The 18756-nt window shown below is 46.8% G+C and overlaps 1 protein-coding gene and 1 long non-coding RNA gene across 2 annotated transcripts; both read right to left on the bottom strand.

Annotated features, from left to right (window-relative positions):
* Positions 1 to 6067: 6067 nt before the first annotated feature.
* On the bottom strand, positions 6068 to 6524 carry LOC138667569 (uncharacterized). Its single transcript, XR_011318825.1, has 3 exons — positions 6432 to 6524; positions 6280 to 6354; positions 6068 to 6140 (listed from the first exon to the last, which is right to left on the bottom strand). It is a non-coding gene; the product is annotated as an uncharacterized lncRNA (long non-coding RNA).
* Positions 6525 to 10799: 4275 nt separating this feature from the next.
* Positions 10800 to 12360, bottom strand: LOC138667568 (uncharacterized). The gene is made up of 2 exons (XM_069755723.1): positions 11951 to 12360; positions 10800 to 11512 (listed from the first exon to the last, which is right to left on the bottom strand). Exons 1-2 carry the CDS (start codon positions 12317 to 12319, stop codon positions 10991 to 10993), a joined length of 891 nt encoding a protein of 296 aa, XP_069611824.1. The 5' UTR covers positions 12320 to 12360; the 3' UTR covers positions 10800 to 10990.
* Positions 12361 to 18756: the final 6396 nt, after the last annotated feature.

The raw sequence follows: 18756 nt of genomic DNA, 5'->3' as shown, positions 1-18756 counted from the left end.
CGAAGTTTTACTGTGGATCGGCGGGTCCACGAAGTCCGTGGTGCAGAGCCTTGTGAAGTGCAGTTGCAGCAAAGGAGAAAAAAAAAAAAAGAAATTGCTGGTTTAGAGTGTGCAGACTCTTAAAGGGCCAGAGTCACATTGGTGTGCTGTGCAAACTGGGGCCTGAGAGTACTGTGGGAAGTCCACAGGGTGTACCCCAGAGTGGGGTGGTGTCCCTAAAAAGTGGGTGGAGCAGTGCCCAAATAATTATGGTTGGCCAAAAAGCGGCTGCGTCTCAAAAGGGGGTAGTTGCCCAAAAGGGGGTGGAGTCCCTAAAAGGGGCGGTGGCCCTAAAGGAGAAAATGGTCCACAAGGGGGTGGTAACCCAAAAGGGGGTGGAGTCCCTAAAAGGGGCGGTGGCCCTAAAGGAGAAAATGGTCCACAAGGGGGCGGTAACTCAAAAGGGGGTGGAGTCCAAAAAAGGGGTGGCGGTGAATGAACTGATGGACTGTTGCCAGGTTCAGTGTTCGAACAGCACATGTTCAGAATATTGTACTGACTTTTCATCTGGCAAGATGACACAGAGCTGTTCTGTAGAAGTCAATGGACTGTGCGTGACTATCTCTGGACTCGGGGAGCCTGGTGACGCTGGTGAGCGCCACACTCCCTATCTATCTGATTCCCGGAAGGAAGATGGAAGTTCACTGCATTCATGGGGTCGCTAGGGATTATCCGGTGTCCAGGGTAATCATTGAGACGCCCACGTTTATTGCCAGTCATGATGTACCTGTAGTCCCAGACTTACCATTCCCTGTTGTAATAGGCCAGGACTTTGAAAGGTTTTGGGACTTGTGGGAGGAAAGGGGCGTATCTGATTGCTCAGAACGGAGTCGGAATGACTCTAAGGGAGCCCCACAACAGGCGACTGTAGTGATTCCGGATTGTGTGATGTGTGAAAAGGAGATAGCGACACCTAAGGTCGATAGTCCAGAGTTCCGGGTGACTGGAAGAAAGTGTGGGTCTGACACGTGTTTAAATGGGGAATTGCTGTTCCAGGATGACAGAGTGAGAGGGGGTGACTCCTATTCAGACTGTGACTCGAGCACAAAGGGAAAGGAGTGCAGTAAGGAGGAGCCGAGTAAAAATCACAGATCTTCATCACTTCGCGGGGGCCGCAGAAAGGCGGGACAAGTTATACCCTCTGAGAAGAAAGATGATGAGGAAGAGACAGGGTCAGGTGCAGATAACATTATTGTCCTTGATCAGGAGGTCACTTTATCTCTGACAAACCCTAGCACTGAGGTAGTTAGTGTCGGGCTGGGGTTAGAACAGATCTGTAGTAGACCCACGTCTGCAATGCCCGGAAAGACTGAACTGGCTCAGTATGATGAAGTACCTGATGCTGAAGAGATGGAGAACTCTGAAGTTACCAAGAGTCCAGAGGTACCGAACAGTAAACAGACAGAGAGCCCAGGAGAGACCATAGAGGTGGTTGCGGAAACAGGTGGAACTCTGAAGAGGCAGAGTGTGGGTGGACAAGAGCCCCCGTTTGAAAGTTTAATTAAAGAACTGGTGGTGCGACATGTGCTGGCCAAAAGAGAGCAGGACCATAACATAGAGCTGCTTAAAGAAACTGTTGAACAAGAAAGGGTCCTGAGGCAAGCAATTGAGCACAAAGTGGGTGACCTAGAGAAGGAGGTCGTTGAACTCAGAGGTCACCTATCAGCGTGTCAGGCCATGAATAGGGCCATATTGAAAGATATGGATGTGCTCAGAATGGCTCAAGAAAAGCATCAGCAGGAGCTTCTCCAGAGAGAGGAGGAACGTCGCTGCCTGGCAGAGGAGTTACCAGTGCCCATCTTGGCGAAGGCTCAGGCGGAAGAAAAGACTGAGGAAGAGTTCGTGCTAAAAGCGGAACAAGAGAGTCACCCGGTTGTGGCAGATGTCCGTGAAGATGAGACTCCGCTTTTCAGGAGCATAATAGAAGTACACGAAGACATGCGAGAAGTGTGCGCCAGGAAGGGTGTGCATGAAGCATTTAGAAAGGCAGTTGAGGCTTGTAGTGTGCACTGGGTGCCTGAGACTCAGCAATTGGTCATACTGTCGACTAGGGAAGTCACAGTGAAGCGGGTGGCTGTCCTGAGGGATATGCACCTTCACTGCCTCCGTACAAAGCAGAAGATCATTTTGAAGAATGATGAAGCCGTTCGACGTTTGGAGCGTGAAAGGAAAGCTCTTAGTCGACTGGGCTTAGTGGAAGACACAGTCCAAGTACCTAAAGGTCTGGTGGCGAAAGTCATTGGGAAACTTGGGAGAGTGATGCAGGAGATGGTGGATAAATCCGGTCTGAAGAGACTGAGGATAACCGCTGATGAAGAGGTCCAGGTCATAGGTGAAGATGGGATGGTTCCGTTCCTGGTTGTCCGATCCAGAGAGAGTCTTAGGAATATCCGCATGCTCCTGGAATATCGCATGGCATACCTAAGGGAGGTAGAGCAGCTGAGACTTGAGAGACTGCAAGTTAATAAACAGCTGCTAGAGAGGCGAAGAGGTGCTCTAAAGCCTGGAAACCTCAAGCTGAAGTTAACAGAGGATAAAGACTGTTGTGAATTCTGTGGTCAGGCTCCCTCCTGTGGTCATGAGTGGTACTTCGGCTGGTTCTGTCTATGAGCTTCCTCTGGTATATGTGAGTGGGGCTGCGGCTTCTGAGTTTCCTTCCTCAGGTGATGAGGTTAAGTCGTTAGGTGCTGCTCTATTTAACTCCACCTAGTTCTTTGTTCCTGGCCTCCAGTCAATGTTCCAGTATTGGTCTTGCTTTCTCCTGGATCGTTCTTGTGGCCTGTCTGCCCTGCATAAGCTAAGTTTTGCTTGTGTTACTTTTGTTTGCTATATTTTCTGTCCAGCTTGCTATATTGTTTTTTCTTGCTTGCTGGAAGCTCTGAGACGCAGAGGGAGCACCTCCGTACCGTTAGTCGGTGCGGAGGGTCTTTTTGCCCCTCTGCGTGGTTGTTTGTAGGTTTTTGTGTTGACCGCAAAGCTATCTTTCCTATCCTCGGTCTATTCAGTAAGTCGGGCCTCACTTTGCTAAAATCTATTTCATCTCTGTGTTTGTGTTTTCATCTTAACTCAGTCATTATATGTGGGGGGCTGCCTTTTCCTTTGGGGAATTTCTCTGAGGCAAGGTAGGCTTATTTTTCTGTCTTCAGGGCTAGCTAGTTTCTCAGGCTGTGCCGAGTTGCATAGGGAGCGTTAGGCGCAATCCACGGCTACCTCTAGTGTGGTATGATAGGATTAGGGATTGCGGTCAGCAGAGTTCCCACGTCTCAGAGCTCGTCCTATGTTAGTAACTATCAGGTCACTTTGTGTGCTCTTAACCACTAGGTCCATTGTGGTTCTGAATCACCTGTTCATAACAATAGATGTAAAGAGAAGAGCTGCTCTCCGAAGAAAGACAATAGGAGAGATCAACGACCGAGAGAGAACCGAAGGTGGTCAGATGGAAGAGCTAGAAATAGTGACTCCTCAGTTAGCTCAGGGCTCAGTGACTTAAGCGGGAGATCCTGTAGCAGACGAGATGACAAGGGGTCATCATTATCAAAGGATGTTACGGAAAGGGATGACGAATGCCGATGAAAGGGTTCAATAACAGGCCCTGACTTAGACAGACGGTTTGACTGCCAGGGACGACTGAGAGGGGTCTCTAGTCGGTTTAGGACAAGTGCCAAGCCCCACGGCTTTAGGCAGAGGGGGGAGGTATGTAGCGTGGCTAAAGGTTGTATAGTCGACGGGAGGTATGTATCACAGAGAAGGCTTGTCGCTGTGATGTAACCCGGAGTGTTTTCTTTAATACACATAAAGCAATAAGGAATTGTTTAATATATTTGGGTCCGGGTTACGGGTAGCTATGAGAGATGGGAGGGTCTGGCTACCCATATACCTCACCCCTGGGTAAGGGGCATAACCGTGCCTATCTATGTTTGTTTCAGGACCTGTGGTGATGTCAGAACCACATGTCTAATCATGTGATGGGTTCCTGGGTGTGGTTACCCCTATGTAAAGAGGTGTGTGTAGCCCATGTGGAGAGTGTGTTTGGGAGTCGGCAAGAGTGGACAGACTTCCATGTGTCCTGGCTGGACACTACAGAGTGGCCTGTGTGTTGGATGGTTCCAAGTGGGGACAGACGTCCTGAACAGCACACAGAGACCATCTTTAGGCTGGAGAGCCTACGTGCTAGACATGGCACAGCCTGTATGCCTACAGGTCTGAGAGAGCGCGGAGCTCTAATATCTACATTGAGGATTCAACTGTCTGAAGTAAGACTGTTTACCTGTTGTTCCTGTTGCTATGTGGTTTATGGAGCAATAAACCTGTGAACTTTTAATGAAACGTGCCTCCAGAGTGTCATCTGCCACACCTGAGCGAGTACAATCCCTACACTATCTACAAATATCTCAAGGGCTGTCACATTGTAGAAGGATCATCTTTATTCTCATTTGCACAAGGAAACACTAGAAGCAATGGGATGAAACTGAATGGGAGGAGACACAGATTAGGTATTAGAAAAAACTTTTTGACAGGGTGATCAATGAGTGGAACAGATTGCCACGTGAGGTTGGTGAGTTCTCCTTCAATGGAAGTCTTCAAACAGAGGCTGGACAGACATCAGTCTGGGATGATTTAGTGAATCCTGCTTTGAGCAGGGGGTTGGACCAGATGACGCAGGAGGTCCCTTCCAACTCTAACATTCTATGATTCTATGATAACCCGACCTCAACTCGAGTTGACATGAGTTGGATACACAATGAAGGCAAAGTAGCCAACAGGTGCTCAGCACCTCGGGGAACTACTTCTAGTCTTTGGGAAAACCATTCCAGGTGTTGAACTAATGAAGCTGCTTGAGAGAATGCTAAGGTGGTGTAAAATTGTTTTCAGAGTAAAAGAGGGGTGTTGTCACGGGGCTACCGCGACAGAGAGGTTCCAGAGAACCGCAGCGCTCTGGGCCTCGTTCACACACAGTGAACAGAAGCTCTTCACCTGTATTCTGACCTAGCTGCTTTGTGCCAGCAGTGCAGGAGTTAACCTTATTGCTAAAGGTACCGTCACACTAGACGATTTTACAACGAGAACGACAACGATCCGACCAAAATTAGATCGCTGGAACGTCGCTGTTTAGGTCGCTGCAGAGATGTCAAACACACCAACCTACGAACGATGCAGGAGCGATACAGTGACGTAACAGCGACTCATAGATCGTCCTCGCTAGTCGTTTGCTCAATGTCACACAGCAACAGTGTAACGATCTAACGATGCAGACGTAGCCAGATAGGTGTGTTTCTCCACAGGGAGACACCCAGGATGTGACGTTACGGCGTCCCGGAATATAAACCGCAACTCTACAGCGATTGATTCATATTGTTGGAGCGCTGCGTCTTCACGGTCTTCTGCCTTTCCAGCGTCCTCTTCTGCCTTTCCAGCGTCCTGTTCGGAACGATCCTTCGCCAGCTACGATCCTCTTCTCCCGTGGACGTTCTGTCTAGAACGCCGTATTCTACTGCAGGCGTCTTCATCGTTTCTTTTCTTGCTCATCAACGGTATGAAATGTCTTTCAGTTGTTTGTTTCTTTTGTGTATAGTTATGGCTATTCAGTAATGTTTATCTATGTGTATGGTGTAATGATGGATCAAACACCTCCGGCAGCCATCTTGTGCATCTGGCAAGCAGACGCACAAGATGGAGGCATTACTATGCGGTTTGCAAACTCAGTTGTGCTGTCTGCCAATTTTGCACACACCATATGGAAAGGTAAACTAGCTGTCTGCCAATTTTGCACACACTATATGGAAAGGTAAACTAATCTCTTGTGTCTGCCTTGGCTGGCCCTGGCGTGCTCAGCTAGTAAATAAAACAGCACACAACTTAAAGGAACAAAAATTTTTTTTTTAGAAACTGAACTAATTTTTTTTTTTTTTTTAACAAAAGAATAACATAACTGTCAAGAAAAACATAAAAAAACTATTTACGCCCGCGCGCCAAAAGGTGTCGCAGCGTGCGGCCATGTTGCTGCACTTGATGCTGCAGCAGCACTAATGTCCGCTCCAAGAGCGCTACTGTCCGCTCCAGTCGCTCTTGCTTGGCCAGCAGCTCTCTCACAGTGTCCGGTTCTGTAGATAGAAGATAGAATAAAAGTCTTTTTTTTTTGTCCTGTCCCAGAGGTCTTTTTTTTTTTTTTGGTCGCATGTTATTAGTCGCTGTCAAATGTGACATCCCACTGATAACCCCTCCCACTGTCTGTATACTTACGGAGAAGGGACGCCTGTTGTCCATCACTGGAGCTGCTGACCACCCATCCCCTGTCTCGGGCCAGAGTTCCCGGAGCTAAAAGGAATCAAAATCATATCTGTTTAACAATTGAACTCGCTGTGGGGAACCGCTCGCAGTTTATCGTCACTTACGAATGCTCGCCTCTGGGGAGAATGATGCCGAGCCGGGGGAGGAAGATGGGTAGCGGAAGGGCGGTGTAGTGGCCTGCGGTGGGGTTAGTGCATCTGTAATGTATACAATATTTCAGCTCACCTCTTATGTCCCATATGCCGTTATAATTTTGAAATGAATGATGTTTAACTTACGTGACGGTCCAGCTTGTGGGCTGCTGCTGCTGCTGCTGCTGCTGGAAGATGTGGGGGAGGATAGTACCCTCTGTAGCCGGCGGCGTCTCTCTACACAAAAATAAAAGAAACGCCATGTTTAGACAACAAAAGTACAGAGCTGTAGACATCACAATAAATATAGACAACATTGACAGCAAAAGTTAGTAGCCTATCGAAATTCGACTGCATCTGTAATGTATTCTATATTTCTGCTCCCCTGTAATGTCCCATATGCAGTTATAAAATTGAAATGAATGATGGATAACTTACGTGACGGTCCAGGCTGTGGCCTGCTGCTGGCCGCTGTTGTGGAGGCTAGTGCCCTCTGGTGCCGGCGGCGTCTCTCTACACAAAAAAAAAAAAATCGCAATGTTTTGACTACAAAAGTACAGAGCTGTAGACATCACAATAAAACTAGACAACATTGACAGCAAAAGTTAGTAGCCTATCGAAATTCGACTGCATCTGTAATGTATTCTATATTTCTGCTCCCCTGTAATGTCCCATATGCAGTTATAAAATTGAAATGAATGATGGATAACTTACGTGACGGTCCAGGCTGTGGCCTGCTGCTGGCCGCTGTCGTGGAGGCTAGTGCCCTCTGGTGCCGGCGGCGTCTCTCTACACAAAAAAAAGAAAACGCAATGTTTTGACTACAAAAGTACAGAGCTGTAGAAAAAAAAAACACAAAAAAAGAGGCCATTTGCGGGAAGGAGTAAAAATCTATTTTGACAAGCTAAATGTAATTACATATATAGAACATAGGAAGCACCTCACGGCAGTGCGCGTCTCCTGTTTCCCCCTACTGGCAGTGCGAGCAGGGTTGCCAACCTCCTCGTAATGATTTCAGGACAATCTGGATTACAATTGCGGACATCCGTATAAATTAAATATGGGGGGTGGAGATTATGGAATTCATGACCTGACCAATTTTTACGCGACAACGCATTTTTGCGCTTGGACATTATAGAAATTTGAAAATAAAATATTAAATTTTTTTCCTCGTAAGTCCTGGACAAGTTGGCAACCACGGGCACGAGTCTCCCAATTCCCCCCGCCCGGTACCGTGCGTCTTACAATTACACCATTCTGGTACTTGCCTTGCTTTGCCTCCGCTCGCAAGTGTGCCAGATGGAGTGGCTGCTTATAGCGCAGGTCGGCCCACTTTTTTCGCAGTTGCAGCGCACTGCGCCGGATGCTGAACCTGCTCTCCATCATTTCTGCAATGCGGCCCAGCACTGCATTCTTGTGCAAATTGGGGTGGGCAGGCCGGCTCCTCCGTCCCTCATAGTCGAGGGCATCCATCTTGTCCACAAAAAAACGCACCTCGGCCTGCCCCAGAGGAGCACAGCGCTGTCTCGCCGCCATTTTCTAAAGATAGACGCTGTACGGCACCGCCTAACCACGCCCAGAGGAGGTCCTAGCTGCCGCGCGATCGGCATCGCTATAGCGTCTCTGATTATGCACAGCGTCGCGTTTGTGACGCCGGCTCCAGACATCCTTTTTTTTTTGGGCGTTCCCGTTACCAAGTCACAGCGCTCATTGTCTTGTTTCAGTGTTGTAGTAGCTTGTATAGTAATTTTGGGGTGTCAGAGGTGCGGCTGTAGTGTTAAACGCTGCTTATTACACATGTAAAGATAAATTTCCATTAAATCCTATGTTCACATTTCTGTTGAACAGGGCAGCGTCTGAGACGCAACACTGAACAGATATGTGAGCACATGCCCAACGCCGCTTTTTGTGACCCATGCATTAACTTTTCCATGGTTTTAGGGGCAGGAAAAAAAAACATCATGCATCGTCCTCTGTGTCCTGACGCATGATTCACAAAACGATAGGGCAACACATGTTATTTCAGGCCCCTAGGTAAAATATAGTGGCGCATGACTAATGCATTGCTGTGGCTGCGCCGAACAAAACGCTAATGTGAACTTTGCCTTCTAACCAAGAAAAAAAAAAAAAAAGATGTGTGAACACTATGTTACAGTATTGGTTGTCTTGTGTCACTTTAGCAAATCATATGTAATAATTATTTTTTATTGTGCTTTTTCAGGTTGCCATGTCTCTTTCGGATGTACCTGCGATTGTAGCGGCTGCATTGCTGTTAGAAGCTCAGAACCAGCTGGAGGCTGAAGCGCGAAACAATCGTGCAAAGCGACAGCGCCGCATGTGGACCAGACAGTGGCTGCAGAAGAGGAATCAATTGTCCCACATGGGCCTAATCAGGGAACTGAAGGAGAACAACCCGCATGATTTCAAGAACTACTTGAGAATGTCCGAGGATTCATTTAATGTCCTACTTGAAGCTGTGGAACCTTATATTAGGCGGCAAAATACAAGGATGCGAGCTGCTGTCCCTGTGGATGAGAGACTGGCTGTTACGCTCCGGTTCCTGGCGACTGGCAGGTCTATGCAAGACTTGCATTACTGCGCTGCGATTTCCCGAACCCTACTCAGCGTCATCATTCCGGAGACATGTAAAGCAATTATCTCTGCTTTACACCACAATTACATGCCTTTCCCGGAGACCCCGGATGATTGGAAAGAGATTTCAAGGGGATTTCATGAGCAATAGGAATAGGAAAAATAAGGCAGCACTCCCAAAGTTACAGGTGAAAAAAATATGGAGATTTAATCGACCCACATCACTGCGCGACGTTTCAGCTCACTGAGCCTTTTTCAAGGGGGCTAGGCACCCGCTATTGGTGAGCATTGTGCTGTTCCATTTTTTTTCTATTTATATACATATATATATATATATATATATATATATATATCCCGATTATAACGCATTTGGTATTGTACAGTATGCATGTCCACTTTGCATATTGCCCACCCACATAGTATTTTGCCCATCCAGAGAGCCACGTAGTATGGAGACAAATTAAAAAAATATATATATTTTATTAGTTTTTACATGACATTTTCACTGTTGATGATCCATAGGGGATTACGGAGTAGGGGAGGGATAAATTGGACGGGTTTATTAACATATAAATATATTTGTATACTCACCTTCCGAAGTCCCGTTGAAGTAGTGCTATACTCACCCTACGCCACCTTTCCCAGGGACCGTAAGCTGCCGCTTTCAATGGAGTGGTCCTGGGAGTGGGAAAGGCGACGGAGGGTGAGTATAGCAGGTGTGATAGCCTTTTTGTTTTTATTTTTTTTTTATTTCACATGACACTTTCACTGTTGATGATCCATAAGGGATTACGGAGTAGGGGAGGGATAAATTGGACGGGTTTATTAACATATAAATATATTTGTATACTCACCTTCCGAAGTCCCGTTGAAGTAGTGCTATACTCACCCTACGCCACCTTTCCCAGGGACCGTAAGCTGCCGCTTTCAATGGAGTGGTCCTGGGAGTGGGAAAGGCGACGGAGGGTGAGTATAGCAGGTGTGATAGCCTTTTTGTTTTTATTTTTTTTTTATTTCACATGACACTTTCACTGTTGATGATCCATAAGGGATTACGGAGTAGGGGAGGGATAAATTGGACGGGTTTATTAACATATAAATATATTTGTATACTCACCTTCCGAAGTCCCGTTGAAGTAGTGCTATACTCACCCTACGCCACCTTTCCCAGGGACCGTAAGCTGCCGCTTTCAATGGAGTGGTCCTGGGAGTGGGAAAGGCGACGGAGGGTGAGTATAGCAGGTGTGATAGCCTTTTTTTTTTTATTTTTTTTTTTATTTCACATGACACTTTCACTGTTGATGATCCATAAGGGATTACGGAGTAGGGGAGGGATAAATTGGACGGGTTTATTAACATATAAATATATTTGTATACTCACCTTCCGAAGTCCCGTTGAAGTAGTGCTATACTCACCCTACGCCACCTTTCCCAGGGACCGTAAGCTGCCGCTTTCAATGGAGTGGTCCTGGGAGTGGGAAAGGCGACGGAGGGTGAGTATAGCAGGTGTGATAGCCTTTTTGTTTTTATTTTTTTTTTATTTCACATGACACTTTCACTGTTGATGATCCATAAGGGATTACGGAGTAGGGGAGGGATAAATTGGACGGGTTTATTAACATATAAATATATTTGTATACTCACCTTCCGAAGTCCCGTTGAAGTAGTGCTATACTCACCCTACGCCACCTTTCCCAGGGACCGTAAGCTGCCGCTTTCAATGGAGTGGTCCTGGGAGTGGGAAAGGCGACGGAGGGTGAGTATAGCAGGTGTGATAGCCTTTTTTTATTTTTTTTTAAATTAAGTTTCTTAAAACTATTGATGATGCATAGGCACAAGGATTAATGACCGGGCGTCAGGCCAATGACTGCAGGGCAGTAGGCAGAGTGGATTATGGACGTTATAAAACTGAAGTCTCTATTGTTTTCAAGACAAGATCCCTACAAATTTTGATAGAAGGTGTCCATCTCGCTGTACCGGTGCGTGGACGTAGGAGGTCCTTGTGAAAAGTCTGCAAAAGAAGGGGGTGCAGGTGGTGTCCAGAACTGAGAATGATGTGGGCCTGGTCTGCGGACAGGAGTGCTGTGCATGGGCTCCTGTGGTGGTCCCAAATAAAACTGGCTACTGGGCTGACGCTCGGTGATGTTCAACATAGATGTGTCGCTCAGTTTTCCAGCGGCTGCCGCGTTCAGAACGTCAAACATCAATCTCTCCGCGTGAGATCGTTGGGTAATGTCCAATTTGTTTAACCGTTCCTCAACCAAGGTTGGGAATGCGGAGAGCTGGGTTGCCGCATGCTTGGACAAGATGTTGTTAGCCATTGCCAGGAGATCCACAGCTGTCGACTTTCTTTTGCGAGATGGCCGCTGTGGACGTGTCTGATCCTCGAGACACGGGCTTCTGGAGGACTGATGGGACTGGACATCGTTCCCTTCTGGTCTTTCCCGCTGTTGCAGAGGCACCTGCGATTCAAGGAAAAAGAAAAAAATTAAAAGTCAATAACATACAAACAACTCAGCCTTAGAGCCCCACCTCTCCAACAACTCTATTCCTGTTCATGGGAAGCTATGAGGAACTAGGTAGCAAACCACAGGGGTTACAGAGCTTTCAGAGCTGGGCAGAACTACATTGGGCAGCAATACTGTACGTACAAATGTGCGGAAGACACAATATGTTAATGTATTTATCTTTATGTTATAGACTTTGGAAATTATTAAAAATGCATTTAAAGGAGGGGGAAGTACTGTTTGGACATACTTCTCAGAACAGTAAGTGACAACTGTTATTAACAGGGGGATTAAACATGAAAAATGTGAATCATTATTATTGGAAACCATGCAGTCTCATAAACCTACATGACACACGGCATGCTACTAGAAGGGAAGCTAGGGGGTACTTACATGCTCGTCCGGAGACTCGGGCAGGTTCTCTTCAGGCGATGGTGCACATATGCTTGTGACAGTCTGGCACGGGCGAGGGATTTCCTGGTCCCGAGTGAACGCCAGCAGGTCATAGTACCACAACTTGGGCACATAGACGTCGTCAGTTCCGGCCCCAGACTTCAGCGACTTTTCCACCTTGTTCAACTCTTTTTTGTAGACTGTGCGGAGAGCCTGGATTTTTTTACGCACAATGTGTTCATCCACCGTCTCAGTGGGATGATGCTCCTTGTAGATGGCCACCAGCTTCTCATACGCATCTTTCTTTTTGTAGCGGTTGCTGTAATCCGCCGACTTTATCTTCCACAAGCAGGGCAGGGAGCGGTACATCTCTATGAGTGCCCGAACACAGTCTTGTTCATTGGCAGACATCTAAAAAAACATAAATAAAAAATGAAGCAACAGCAAGCAAGAAAGTTGTGGCCCCTGTGCCTTTCCTAATGTGAGCAGCCTTCTATTGTATGGGATGGGCCGTGCGCTATTTCCTTTTGGTAGCCACCATTTTAGGGATGGGATGGTTCGTATGCTTTTTTCATACTATTAATACCAATTTTGGGGCTTGAAAATGGCAGATAAAAAAAAAACAGATACACTTACCATGAAAGATCTAATAAGAACGCTGATGAGTTCAAGATCTCCAACCAGGTCGCTCACAAGAAGCTAGAGAACGAAGACGATGCAGAGGTCTCGTTTTACAACCACGACGCTCACGAGATGTGAAATCAATACGGAGCAGAATTCTAGATTTCCAAACAAGACGCTCACGAGAGGTTATAAAACGAAGACGCTGCAAAGATCTTGATTTCCAACCAGTACGCTTACGAGATGGAGAATGAACACGATGCAGAGTTTTGGATTTCCAACCTATTGCAAGATGCTCGTAGTTGAAATACCCACAAGTGATTGAACAGTTGACTCAAGCTTTTTATATCGGAACCTTGCTATAGAACCTACCTACAGATGATCCCGCTGTGGCCTATCACAGTTCACAGGGAGACATCACACCCACTCCATTCGTAATGTAATGTATAACGTTATGGCGTCACCTTTTTTTTAATGAAATAATGTAAAAGCCTTTTTTTTTGTACTGGCTGTTGTAATCCCCATGCAGGCTGTGGCGACAGATGGCATCACCTTTTGTAAAGTCATGTTATGGCGTCACCTTTTTTAATGTCATTATGTCCTCCCCTTTGTCATTGTAATGTATTGTAAAGACTCCCTTTATGTTATAATGTACACACCACATCCCAGACTATTGCGACACATGGCATCTCCTTTTGTAAAGTCATGTTCTGACGTCACTTTTTTTAATGTTATAATGTAATGTAAAGGCGTCTCCTTTTGTAATTGTTATGTATTGTAAAGACCCCCTTTATGGAATGTACACACCACCTCCCAGGCTTGTCGGGACAGAGGGAGTCACCTTTTGTAATAGCGTATCCTTTTTTTTATTTTATGTAATACTTTATCACTGTGCGGTTCCCTATCCTTTGTAATTGCATATTTTATTGTATTAATCAGGCGATATGTATTGGACCTAGGCTATCATAGTATGGGAAGTTTATGTGATCGTGGTAAATTGATATTTTTTCAAGAAAACGTTTAAAATTAAAATCTATTACGGGCGTCACTGCAATGTATTGTAAAGGCGTCTCCTTTTTAATATACAACGCCTACCTGGCTAGAGCAAGACGCTGCGACGGCCCCTATGATCGTTGCTGGCGTCGTTGCTTTTGATGTCAAACACAACGATACACCCCAATCGAACGACCAAATAAAGTTCTGAACTTTCAGCGCCGACTAGCGATTTCACAGCGGGATCCAGATCGCTGCTGCGTGTCAAACACAACGATATCGCTAACGAGGACGCTGTTACGTCACAGATCGTTGTCGTTCTCGTTGTAAAATCGTCTAGTGTGACGGTACCTTAAGTTGCTGAGAGCTGGGTCTCTCAGCTGAAGTGGATTTTGTAATCTGATCCTCTATATAGACCCAGTCCTGACTTCAGCTAGTGTCAGTGATCAGTTCTGCTGCCTGGTTTTGTAGGTTGAAGGAGCGTAGTGTTGGTGTTGGAGGTTTATTTACAGAGATTGGTGTCTGCAGTTTTGGTTGCATGTTAAACCTGGTTTCCTTCCTAAGTTTATTCCTTCTCTTCCCTTCTCTGTGTTTCCTCTGTGGTTGTGTGAGCATTTGGTGAGTTTGAGACTTTTAGTTACCTTGTCTGTATACCCTGTTATTTGTTGTATTATTACACTGGTGCAGTCCACCTCCTTTGGGGGGAGAGGGGGCCCCTGATAGGGCCTGCACAGGAGACAGGGATACGCTGGCGGGTCCAATATGGACCCCATTGCTGCTTTAGCTGGGGACAAATGCAGCAACTCAGTCAAGAGGTGGCTGACCTCCGCTCAGCGGTTGTATAGCGCACTCCAGTGGCCACTGCAGGGGTTGCTACACCTCCACAAGCTTTGCTGGAGCCTAAAATTGAGTTACCTGACAGGTTCTCTGGGGGGCGTGACAAATTTGTTACTTTCAGGGAGGCCTGTAAATTGTATTTTAGGTTGCGTCCTCACACTTCAGGTTCAGAGGAGCAGAGGGTTGGAATTGTAGTATCGCTCCTACAAGGTGAACCTCAGGCCTGGGCTTTTTCACTTCCCGCTGACGCTTTGCCGTTATGGACTGTGGAGTTTTTTCAAGCCTTAGGTCAAGTGTATGATGATCCTGACCACGTCTACCTCGCTGAGTCCACAATACACCATCTTACACAGGGAGACCGGCCAGTAGAGGAGTACTGCTCTGAGTTTCGGAGATGGGCTACTGACACAATGTGGAATGACCCTGCACTCCGCAGTCAATTTTATCAGGGACTATCTGATAAAATAAAAGATGCCTTCGCCCTACAGGAGACACAAACCACACTGGAGGTAGCTATATCTCTTGCGATCTGTGTGGACCGCCGTCTGCGCCAGAGACTTAATGAATCGCCGCTATTCAAGGGTAATTCAGATTTGGACTCACCAGAATCTGAGTCTCTAGGAGAACCTATGTAGTTGGGTGGCGCTACTCGTTCTAAGGGGACTGCAGTAGTACGGCGTAAGGAAGGTGCATGTTTTTTTGTGGCAGAAAGGGTCATTATGTGAATGTGTGTCCTTCTAGAAGACAACCGCCGGAAAACTATTGAGCCCGGGTTGCGGGGAGGTTGGCAACTCGGGTGTACTGTGGGTCAGAGTGCATTCGGACATACCATGCAGATGTGTGAATTCACCATAAGGCCACATTCACGTGATCAGTATTTGGTCAGTATTTGTAAGTCAAAACCAGGAGTGGGTGATAAATACAGAAGTGGTTTCGTGTTTCTATTATACCATATATACTCGTGTATAAGTCAACACCTAATTTTGCCTCAAAAAACAGGGAAAACTTACTGACTCGTATAAGCCAGGTATGCATTGTTCCCTAATCCCTATTCTGGTATGTATGGTTCTTCATCTCCATCCTTGTCTGCATGGCTCCCCATCCTTGTATGCATGGTTCCTCATACCCATCCTTGTCTGCATGGCTCCTTATTCCCATCCTTGTATGCATGGCTCCTTATCCCCATCCTTGTCTACATGGCTCCTTATTCCCATCTTTGTATGCATGGTTCCTTATTCCCATCTTTGTCTGCATGGCTACTTATTCCCATCCTTGTATGCATGGTTCCTCATCCCCATCCTTGTCTGCATGGCTCCTTATTCCCATCTGTCACGTGTTACGAAACCACTCAGCACCCAGAATATGTTGTGCAGTTATATGTATGTATAATAGGTTCCATGTGAGATGCATGTCCCTAATGCATCAGCCCACAGGCTGCGCCCTGGGCAGAGGGGACACGATATTCCCCTTTTGTCCTCCCCCCACCTTTGTAATTCCCACAGTAAATATCGGCAGGCTCCGGCCACCTGCGGCTAGTGTATTGTATGTCTGGCCTGCCGCTTTTCTATTGGCCTGCCCTCTGTATCTGTGTGATATATTCTGTGTCCTGTGAGTAAAGTTTTGTCAGACTGGAAATACGTGGAGAAGCAGTGATCTTTTATATGCGCCCATCTAACCAAGAAATTCCAGCCAGCGTCCTTCATTCAGACTCCAGCTAAAGCAGAGTGGACCTCCTGAAAGATGGGGTGGTACTGAAAGAGGTACCCCAGCTTGGTAGACCCCGTTACACCATCCATATATGCATGGCTCCTTATTCCCATCCTTGTCTGCATGGCTCCTTATTCCCATCCTTGTATGCATGGCTTCTTATCCCCATCCTTGTCTACATGGCTCCTTATTCCCATCCTTGTATGCATGGCTCCTTATTCCCATCTTTGTTTGCATGGCTCCTTATTCCCATCCTTGTATGCATGGTTCCTCATCCCCATCCTTGTCTGCATGGCTCCTTATTCCCATCCTTGTCTGCATGGCTCCTTATTCCCATCCTTGTCTGCATGGCTCCTTATTCCCATCCTTGTATGCATGGCTCCTTATTCCCATCCTTGTATGCATGGCTCCTTATTCCCATCCTTGTCTGCATGGCTCCCCGTCCCCATCCTTGTATGCATGGTTCCTTATCCCCATCCTTGTCTGCATGGCTCCTTATTCCCATCCTTGTATGCATGGCTCCTCATCCCCATCCTTGTATGCATGACTCCTTATTCCTTCCTTGTATGCATGGCTCCATATCCCCATCCTTGTCTGCATGACTCCATATCCCCATCCTTGTCTGCGCGGCTCCTTATTCCCATCCTTGTCTGCATGGCTCCTTATTCCCATCCTTGCCTGCATGGCTCCCCGTCCCCATCCTTGTATGCATGGTTCCTCATCCCCATCCTTGTCTGCATGGCTCCTTATTCCCATCCTTGTATGCATGGCTCCTTATTCCAATCCTTGTCTGCATGGCTTCCCGTCCCCATCCTTGTATGCATGATTCCTCATCCCCATTCTTGTCTGCATGGCTCCTTATTCCCATCCTTGTATGCTGACTCCTTATTCCTTGTATGCATGGCTCCATATCCCCATCCTTGTCTGCATGGCTCCATATCCCCATCCTTGTCTGCATGGCTCCATATCCCCATCCTTGTCTGCACGGCTCCTTATTCCCATCCTTGTCTGCATGGCTCCATATCCCCATCCTTGTCTGCATGGCTCTTTATTCCCATCCTTGTATGCATGGCTCCTTATTCCCATCCTTGTATGCATGGCTCCTTATTCCCATCTTTGTCTGCATGGCTCCTTATTCCCATCCTTGTATGCATGGTTCCTCGTCCCCAGCCTTGTCTGCATGGCTCCTTATTCCCATCCTTGTATGCATGGTTCCTCATCCCCAGCCTTGTCTGCATGGCTCCTTATTCTCATCCTTGTATGCATGGCTCCTTATTCCCATCCTTGTCTGCATGGCTTTCCATCCCCATCGTTGTATGCATGGTTCCTCATCCCCATCCTTGTCTGCATGGCTCCTTATTCCCATCCTTGTATGCATGGTTCCTCATCCCCATCCTTGTATCCATGACTCCTTATTCCTTCCTTGTATGCATGGCTCCATATCCCCATCCTTGTCAGCATGGCTCCATATCCCCATCCTTGTCTGCACGGCTCCTTATTCCCATCCTTGTCTGCATGGCTCCTTATTCCCATCCTTGTCTACATGGTTCCTTATTCCCATTCCTGTATGCATGGCTCCTTATTCCCATCCTTGTCTACATGGTTCCTTATTCCCATTCCTGTATGCATGGCTCCTTATTCCCATCCTTGTCTGCATGGCTCCTTGTTCCCATCCTTGTCTGCATGGCTCCTTGTTCCCATCCTTGTCTGCATGGCTCCTTGTTCCCATCCTTCTCTGCATGGCTCCTTGTTCCCATCCTTGTCTGCATAGCTCCCGTTCCCCATCCTTGTATGCGGGACTCCTTATCTCATCCTTGTATGCAGGACTCCTTATCTCATCCTTGTATGCATGGCTCCTTATCCTCCTTATCTTAATGGCTCCTTATTCCCATCCTTGTATGCATGGCTCCTTATCCCCATCATTCTCTGCATGGCTCCTCATCCCCATCCTTGTCTGCATGGGTCCTTATTCCCATCCTTGTATGTATGGCCCCCATGAGAAAAGCATTAAAAAAAAATCCTACTTACCTTCCCTGCGCGCCCTCGCAGCATCTTGTTCCGATGCCAGCAGCTCTTCCAGCCGAGTGATCGCGTGTCCCCGCTCATCAAGGTAATAAATATTCACCTCTCTCCACGCCTATGGGAGAGGAGAGAGGTGAATATTCATTACCTTAATGAGTTGGCACCCGTGATAGCCCGGCAGCTGCTGGAAGTCGGCGGCTGTAGCTCTGCTCACGCTATAAGAGAAATTAATATTCATTACCAGTGCAGTGAATATTGATTTATCTTTAGCAGCGGGCACAGGCTTTAGCCGCAGCCGCCAGCTACTGCCCCCCGCCATAAACTGGGACAATGACACATGTATAAGCCGAGGGGGGCATTTTTAGCACAAAAAAGTCCTGAAAAACTCGGCTTATACACGAGTATATACTGTACTTTTCCTCTGATTGTTCCACTACTGGCTGATAAAAACTGAGGTAAAATACTCACCAAATACTGAACGTGGCCTTATACTGATTTTTGGGAGGTAGGATACATTAATAAACAGAAGTTCAAGATTTTTTTTATTTATTAGGCATCATACACTATTTGATAAAAGTGACAGACAGCTTTATTCTTTGGTTTATTATGATTACAAAGATACCAGA

This window comes from Ranitomeya imitator, chromosome 2 (assembly GCF_032444005.1).
Source record: "Ranitomeya imitator isolate aRanImi1 chromosome 2, aRanImi1.pri, whole genome shotgun sequence".
NCBI classification, from domain to species: Eukaryota; Metazoa; Chordata; class Amphibia; order Anura; family Dendrobatidae; genus Ranitomeya; species Ranitomeya imitator.
This window is presented reverse-complemented; position numbering and strand designations above follow the sequence as displayed.

What these genes read in the sequence shown, in the direction of transcription:
- LOC138667568 (XM_069755723.1), bottom strand. Translation starts at nt 12,319, where the DNA reads ATGTACCGCTCCCTGCCCTGCTTGTGGAAGATAAAGTCGGCGGATTAC. An exon ending in CCGAGTCTCCGGACGAGCAT is followed by an intron (nt 11,513 to 11,950) that starts GTAAGTACCCCC and finishes CTTGAATCGCAG; the next exon opens with GTGCCTCTGCAACAGCGGGA.